The sequence below is a fragment of the Sander lucioperca genome, chromosome 18 (genome assembly GCF_008315115.2).
Source record: "Sander lucioperca isolate FBNREF2018 chromosome 18, SLUC_FBN_1.2, whole genome shotgun sequence".
Taxonomy (NCBI): Eukaryota; Metazoa; Chordata; class Actinopteri; order Perciformes; family Percidae; genus Sander; species Sander lucioperca.
Genome location: NC_050190.1, coordinates 8,954,892 through 8,962,856, shown reverse-complemented (window position 1 = coordinate 8,962,856; position 7,965 = coordinate 8,954,892). Strand labels below are relative to the sequence as shown.

Sequence of the window (7,965 nt, the reverse complement as noted above, 5' to 3'; positions counted from 1 at the left end):
TGCAGTTCCACCAGAGTTCCACTGGGGGTGATCACGGTCCAGTGCAAAATGAATGGGACTCTATGGAGCTAGACGGCTAAATTTGTCTCTTTTGCCTGATTGTCGATGAGAAATCTCAGATTTGATTGTAGTTTTTGCAAGTTCAACATGGATTATAGGTCAAAAGTTGAATGAACGAGTACTTACGCCCTTTCGATTTGTTACAGGTTGAGTCGTTGTTGCCCATAACACGCTAGCATTCTGCTAATGAATGCTGATTGGTCAGTGAAGGACTGATTACGATCGGAGATACCGCTTGACGGCATCCGAAGCAGAACCAGAATGCCAGAGTGAATATTTCGGCGTGGTCTTTAAAACATTAGCAAACCTCTTTCTAGCATGTGTATTAACAGGGAGAGTCTAACCTGTCAGCTGTGTATTAACAGGGAGAGTCTAACCTGTCAGCTGTGTATTAACAGGGAGAGTCTAACCTGTCAGCTGTGTATTAACAGGGAGAGTCTAACCTGTCAGCTGTGTTGTCGATGCCTCGAGAGAAAAAAGGAAGCGACTCAGAGCTCGCCGTAAAGCAGAATCTCTGGTCGTATATGTGTATGACGTCATTGACATTTTAAAAGGCTTTTTAGAACAGAAAAGCCACTTTAAAAAAATCTAACACCCAGCAGTGTGTATTTTCTTAGCCTCCCCTTTCAAATGCAACATTCAAATTACTAGACAAAAAATTATATCCTGAGAAAAGTGGATTTTGAGGGGTATAGCTCCATAGAGTCCCATTCATTCTGCACTGGCCTGTGAGCGCCCCCTATATGGAACTCTGGTGGAACTGCAACCAGTTCAGAAGCCGGAAGTAACGAGAGAGTGGAACTTCTTCCCTTATTAGAAATTCTTTGGTAGAAGCCAGACCCACATGACGCGTTTGTCCTAGCAGCTGCCGGTTTTAATTTTTTGGGCGACAATACAGATTAGCGCCGCCTGCTGCTATGGAGACGTATTACGTCTCGCCTCTTCTGTGTGCTTCTTTTTTGACCAACTCGGGGAGACTGATCAGTCCGACTGCCTTTTCTGCCAAAGGTCGGCCGTCTGGTTGCCTTAAGAGTGGTATTATTCAGTTTATGAAGCAACAAGTGAGGAATATACCGGTTAAATACAACATGCAATTGAAAAGTCAGATTGTTTAAAAGGCAACTTAAGAGGAAAATTAATACTCAACATCATACACAGAGTTTGCGGGGGGGGGGGGGTGGGGCAGGGGGAGCACTGCCCCCCCTGGCGGCTGAAGCGGGTAATTGCATTGTTTAATGGCATGACCAGATATTTTATAAATATTTTAAATAACACAAAACAACTAAATGGTGGTAGGTTATACATCTGATTTCATATAGGCCTACTGCTTTAGTAAAAAAAATATTTTTTCAGGGCTCTGGCTCTCACCTGAGACCTTTGTCGACGCATATGCAGGACGCAAAAAATGAAAGTTACTGTTGCACTAGTCTGGACATCTTACCGTGCCAACGTTGCAATAAAGGTTTCCTAAATGGCATGCATATAAATGTGATGTCAGCTTACTAATTGATTGCGGGTTTTGTGTAGATTTGGACTTTTATACATTTATTCCACTTTGTTTAAACGGCGAAGTGGAGAGGCCTCGTTCACCTGTCTGGAGCTGGCTGGTGAATGTGACGCTCGTATCGGCCTTGCTGGATACACCGTGACCCTTTCTGTGGATCTACTGATCGCTGTGGATTACTTTTTTTCATGTCATTGGATTACAGCAAAATACGGATCTTTTTTCTCAACGTGTCTTAGCGTTTTATGGTGTGACTGCGCTGCGTTTGGAGATCATCTCAACAGACTGGAGGTCCAACACTGATTGGTCACCGTTACATTTTAGTTGAATTTAAGTGTCGGGGCATTCAGCCACCGTCTGTCTATTGCGTTGCAAGACAGCCGTGCCGCGACTGGATTTCATAAGGGCGAGTTGTTAAATTGTTACAATGTAATTTAAAATCTTCTTCAAAAATAAACATATAGCCACTCAAATATATTGCTGTGTGATTTGCTTTTAACATAATTTGCTTCTACACTATTAGGATTTTCTTTCTCTTAGATCCTTTGTGTCTTTCCACGTTTGTGACTGTGAGGGAGCTTCAGTTGCAAAGAAATGAAGCACACTTTTCAGCTTAAATTCTTTTCTTTTTGGCCTGACATGAGTTTGTTTTGGTGTCTCAGGCAGCACTCAGGGAGGGGTATCTGGAGGACACGCTGCGTCTTATCCGGAGGCAGGACATCCGCGGTCTCTCCACCCTGGAGGAGGCTCAGGCAGCCGGCCGGCGTCTGGAGGCGCTGGCCACCGACGCGCTGGCCAGAGAGCCGCGCTTCGCCGCCCTGAGAGACATGGCCAAGACCATAGAGAGAGGAAACTACCACAGCAAGGAGCAGATAATCCGGAGGTCAGAGGAAGACATTCTCCTTAGATAAGATAAGATATACTTCATTGTCCCCGAAAGGGAAATTAGTTTTGGACTCTGTCCATTCCGCAGCTTTACAAAGATAACACAAAATAGAGAAAATAAGTATCTCTCAACACATACTCTCATGCAACACAAAATAAGCTCTCATATACATTAGACAGGTACCTATATAGTAAGCACATTGACTCCTCCCTTCAGTTTTTAATTGAACAACCCTGTACGTATTGCACAAAATGACACAATGCACTGACATAACGCACAACCCTACAAATTGCACAAATTACATAATGCCAATAGCCTACGTATAGCACAACTAACATATTACACAACCCCAATAGCCTACGAATTGCACAAATGACATAATGCACAACCCAAATAGCCTACATATTTCACAAATTAGACATTTCCACATAACCTATGCAGTACACAATGACATATTATGCCCTGTTTACTATAGACCCAATCCCAATGTCTGTTTCCAAAAACTTCCAGGTAGAAACCTCCTGCGTCCTGTACCTACAATTTATTGGCGCTGAGCAAACGGGGACGAGGAACAACTGGATATACTTTCATCTCCTTTTTGTAAAATGCATGTTTGATGCTGTCATGTCAACACTTTAACTAACGTTAGCTTGGAGGCTCTGACACACCAACCCGACGGCTGACCGTCGGCAGAAAAGGCAGTCGGACTGATCAGTCGGCTCCCGTCGGTGCAAAAAGTGCCTCAGAACACACCGAAGACACGCCGACTTGAGCGTACGTTCTGCGCGTGCGCGAGACGTAATATGTCTCCACAACAACAGGTGGCGCTAATCTGTATTGTCGCCCAAAAAATGAAAACCAGAAATGACGAACACGTCACATGGGTCTGGCTTCTCCCGGATTTCAAATCCGAACAATAATGGCGCCCGTTCGGAATACGATCTCGGATTTTACGAAAATAGTTCACCAAAACATTTTAAGCGAGAAATAGGCCGTGCAGTTGCTGAATCTATCTGTTCATTGATCGGCAAAGGTCAATTTGAAAGATTTTGGTCAGATTTTGAGAGGCGTTCGTCAGGCCCATCCCGCTCGTCAAGTGTTGTAACATAAGTGCACTGATTCGCTAGTCAAGGGTTAGCACTCCACCAATCAGATTGGTCATTGAGTCCGGCTGCCTGCCCCTTGATTCAACAACTCAAATTTGCCAAAATGAAGGCCGTTGGACAACGGCACGGAAAACACCGAACAGACTCGAGTCACCGACCTCGCCAGGTTGGTGTGTCAGGACCTAGACGCAGCAAAGCAACACGGCACAGAAAATAACCACAGCAGAGACCACAGATAGATCGAAAAATGTAAGCAAAAAAATCGGAATATTACGAGAAAGTGGTTTGAACATTTAGAGAATAAAAGTTGGGAAGATTTTAGAAAAAATAGTTGGAATATTACGGGGGAGGAAAAAGTCACAAAAACATTTTAAAAAGTTGAAATATTTTGAGAATTAAAGACGGAATTTTTTAACGAGGATAGGTTGGACCTTTGTGTTTAACTTTATATTAGGGCTGTCAATCGATTAAAAAAATTTATCTAATTAATTACATACTCTGTGATTAATTAATCTAAATTAATCGCATACATAATTTTTGCCGATACTTTTTAAGAAAGTTAAAAAAAAGAAGAAAAAAAGAAGGGTACTAAACAACAGTCGGCAACATTAAAGAACGGTTTATTCATTGCTAAGGCCATGTGGTCAAAATTAAATGATGTAATAATAATGAAAAACTTAACTTAACTTAAAAAAACTTATTTCACTAGTAAATTGCTGTTGAATGAGAAAAACAACCACCAGATGGGAAAAGGACCTTTAACAATAACTTTGAATGCACGGCAGCTGCAGATTGTTACATCCCGGTGTTGAATCCTCTACAGTGAAATACAGTCACACTTTACACCGTTTAGTGTCAGCTGTCAGCATTGTAACCGTGTTTAATCCAAGGGGGTCAGCCTCTCCTCAGACCGCGAACCTCCTATGGCGCCATGTTGATGCTACCAAGCCATCACCTCCCGTTAGCATCCCATTGACTGCCATTCATTTTGACGTCACTTTGACAGAGAATAACTTTACATCTGAAGAGTTTAAAGACTCTATTTGTCCATTGTTTATTTCTAAAGAAACACGACAATGTATAAAAGGCTCCATTACCTTGTACCTCACGTTATGGCTCCGTAGCAGACGTTTTTATAAAAATAGGCTAACGATTGGGTCATAACCACGAGACTTACTGTCTCATAGTAGAGGAATTACCGTATAGTACAGGAGAAGCTCTCAGGCAGTTTGGACTTCCATTAGCTGTTTAAGTTTAATTACTAATGTTAACTATCATTTTAGTGATCAATAATTAGCCTGTGTCTATGTTATCTCCTTACATATACCTACGCTCTCCGTCTCTGCTAGATTGGGAATGATTGAGATTTCTCTTGGCACAGCTACCAGAAGACTTCCAACTTTCAGACAGGTTGCTCACGTCACATCTACGTCTTCAAGCTCAGTTGGAGGCTGCTCAGTAACGCTCAGCCATCACCGGGAAAGATCTTCTAATATCCTTCACTGGTCTCCGTCCAGAGACACGGGATCTGGTGGTCCATTCTTCTATACAGTCTATGGTTTAATCCAGCTACTAGCTAGCGGTAGGCTAACGTTAGCTGCTGTCGAGTATAGTGTTAACTAGCATCACGTGCAGCGATGTTTCTGTTGCCTGTAACGTCCGTTTTCAGAGCATCAGAGAGAAGCGCAGACATATCAGTGGCACCGAAATGAGGCGCCAAAATCCGCGTTGCTATTCGGTTAGGTAGATACCGGTCGTTAAGGCACCGGTGCCGTATTAGCACCGGATTTCGGTACCCAACCCTATTCAGGAAGAAGAGTTTTTATAAGTAAATGTTCCAATTAATGATCCAGGCAGCGCATTCTCGTCTCCCTCCTTCATTTTACAGTCGAATGGTGGCTAGAACGGCACCGGGGCAAAGGTCAATATGGAATGGATTAATCTGCATTATTTTGACAGCCCTACTTTATTTAAAAGTTACAGTTAAGGCTGAAAAGGACAACAGAAATGAACAAGTTTGCTGATTTCGCATATCTCCACAATTCAAATCGACCGGAAGTAATTTTTTTGTTAGCCCCACGTCATGTTGGTTTTATGTGCATTTACCGAGCATGTATATTTATTTATTTGTGTGTGTTATGTGTTTGTAAGAGAGGAGAACATTAGCCATCGATGGAAGGACCTACTGCAGCAGCTCCAAGAGCAGAGGGGGCTGCTGGGTAATGTAGTTGAAAATCTCAGCGTCCTCCGAGACATCGAGCTCGTCTCCCAGGAACTGAAAGAACTACAGGTGAGTTTACAGAAACTAATAATTGTCAGTAATTATGAAAAGATCGACTCCAACCTGGACCCTATGTTCCCATGTTTATGTGTCTTAGTGACTGATGGGAACTGCAGTCTTTGAAATTGGTCCAGTGTTAAGCAAGACTGTAAGACAGTAATGTAATGTCTCCCCCTCTCTCTCTCCCTCCCTCCATCTCTCCCTCTCTCTCTGTCTCCCATCCCTCTATCTCTCCCTCTCTGTCTCCCATCCCTCCATCTCTCTCTGTCTCCCATCCCCCCATCCCTCCATCTCTCTCTGTCTCCCATCCCCCCATCCCTCCATCTCTCCCTCTCTCTGTCTCCCATCCCTCCATCTCTCCCCCTCTCTGTCTCCCATCCCCCCATCCCTCCATCCCTCTCTGTCTCCCATCCCCCCATCCCTCCATCTCTCCCTCTCTCTGTCTCCCTCCCTCCATCTCTCCCTCTCTCTCTGTCTCCCATCCCTCTATCTCTCCCTCTCTGTCTCCCATCCCTCTATCTCTCTCTGTCTCCCATCCCCCCATCCCTCCATCTCTCCCCCTCTCTGTCTCCCATCCCCCCATCCCTCCATCTCTCCCTCTCTCTGTCTCCCATCCCTCCATCTCTCCCCCTCTCTGTCTCCCATCCCCCCATCCCCCCATCCCTCCGTCTCTCTCTGTCTCCCATCCCCCCATCCCTCCATCTCTCCCTCTCTCTGTCTCCCATCCCTCCCTCCATCTCTCCCCCTCTCTGTCTCCCATCCCTCTCTCTGTCTCCCATCCCTCCATCTCTCCCCCTCTCTGTCTCCCATCCCTCCCTCCATCTCTCCCTCCCTCTCTCTGTCTCCCATCCATCCCTCCATCTCTCCCCCCCTCTCTCTGTCTCCCTCCCTCCATCTCTACCTCTCTCTCTCTGTCTCCCATCCCTCCATCTCTCCCTCTCTCTGTCTCCCATCCCTCTCTCCCTCCCCTTCTCTGTCTCCCATCCCTCCCTCCCCCTCTCTCTGTCTCCCATCCCTCCCTCCATCTCTCCCCCTCTCTGTCTCCCATCCATCCATCCCTCCATCCCTCCCCCCTCTCTCTGTCTCCCTCCCTCCATCTCTACCTCTCTCTCTCTGTCTCCCATCTCTCTCTCCCTCCCCCTCTCTGTCTCCCATCCCTCCATCCCTCCCCCCTCTCTCTGTCTCCCTCCCTCCATCTCTACCTCTCTCTCTCTGTCTCCCATCCCTCCCTCCCTCCCCCTCTCTCTCTGTCTCCCATCCCTCCCTCCCTCCATCTCTCCCTCTCTCTCTGTCTCCCATCCCTCTATCTCTCCCTCTCTGTCTCCCATCCCTCCATCTCTCCCTTTCTCTGTCTCCCATCCCTCCATCTCTCTCTGTCTCCCATCCCCCATCTCTCTCTGTCTCCCATCCCCCCATCCCTCCATCTCTCCCTCTCTCTGTCTCCCATCCCTCCCTCCATCTCTCCCTCCCTCTCTCTGTCTCCCATCCATCCCTCCATCTCTCCCCCCCTCTCTCTGTCTCCCATCCCTCCATCTCTCCCCCTCTCTGTCTCCCATCCCTCCCTCCATCTCTCCCTCCCTCTCTCTGTCTCCCATCCATCCCTCCATCTCTCCCCCCCTCTCTCTGTCTCCCTCCCTCCATCTCTACCTCTCTCTCTCTGTCTCCCATCCCTCCATCTCTCCCTCTCTCTGTCTCCCATCCCTCTCTCCCTCCCCCTCTCTGTCTCCCATCCCTCCGTCCCTCCCCCTCTCTCTGTCTCCCATCCCTCCCTCCATCTCTCCCCCTCTCTGTCTCCCATCCATCCCTCCCCCCTCTCTCTGTCTCCCTCTCTCCATCTCTACCTCTCTCTCTCTGTCTCCCATCCCTCCCTCCCTCCCCCTCTCTCTGTCTCCCATCCCTCCCTCCCTCCCCCTCTCTGTCTCCCAGTCCCAGGCCAGTTCCTCTGAACTGGGGAAACAGCTGGCGGAGGTGGAGTCTCTCCTTCAGAAGCAAGATCTACTGGAAGCCCAAATCTCCGCTCACGGTGAAACCATCACCGCCATCAGCAGCACGGCGCTGAAAGTGCGATATTTTATATTTTATATTTTTAAATTAATTTTAACACCACACACAAAACATACAATTTGCA

At 46.8% G+C, this 7,965-nt stretch overlaps 1 protein-coding gene across 1 annotated transcript in view; it reads left to right on the top strand.

Moving 5' to 3' along the window:
• sptbn5 (spectrin, beta, non-erythrocytic 5) overlaps positions 1–7,965 on the top strand; it is a 137,427-nt gene that overhangs the window by 10,429 nt on the left and 119,033 nt on the right. The window contains exons 8-10 of the mRNA XM_035994943.1: positions 2,227–2,447; positions 5,708–5,846; positions 7,764–7,898. Coding sequence (XP_035850836.1) covers positions 2,227–2,447; positions 5,708–5,846; positions 7,764–7,898 — 495 coding nt within the window. The remainder of the gene's footprint in view (positions 1–2,226; positions 2,448–5,707; positions 5,847–7,763; positions 7,899–7,965) is intronic.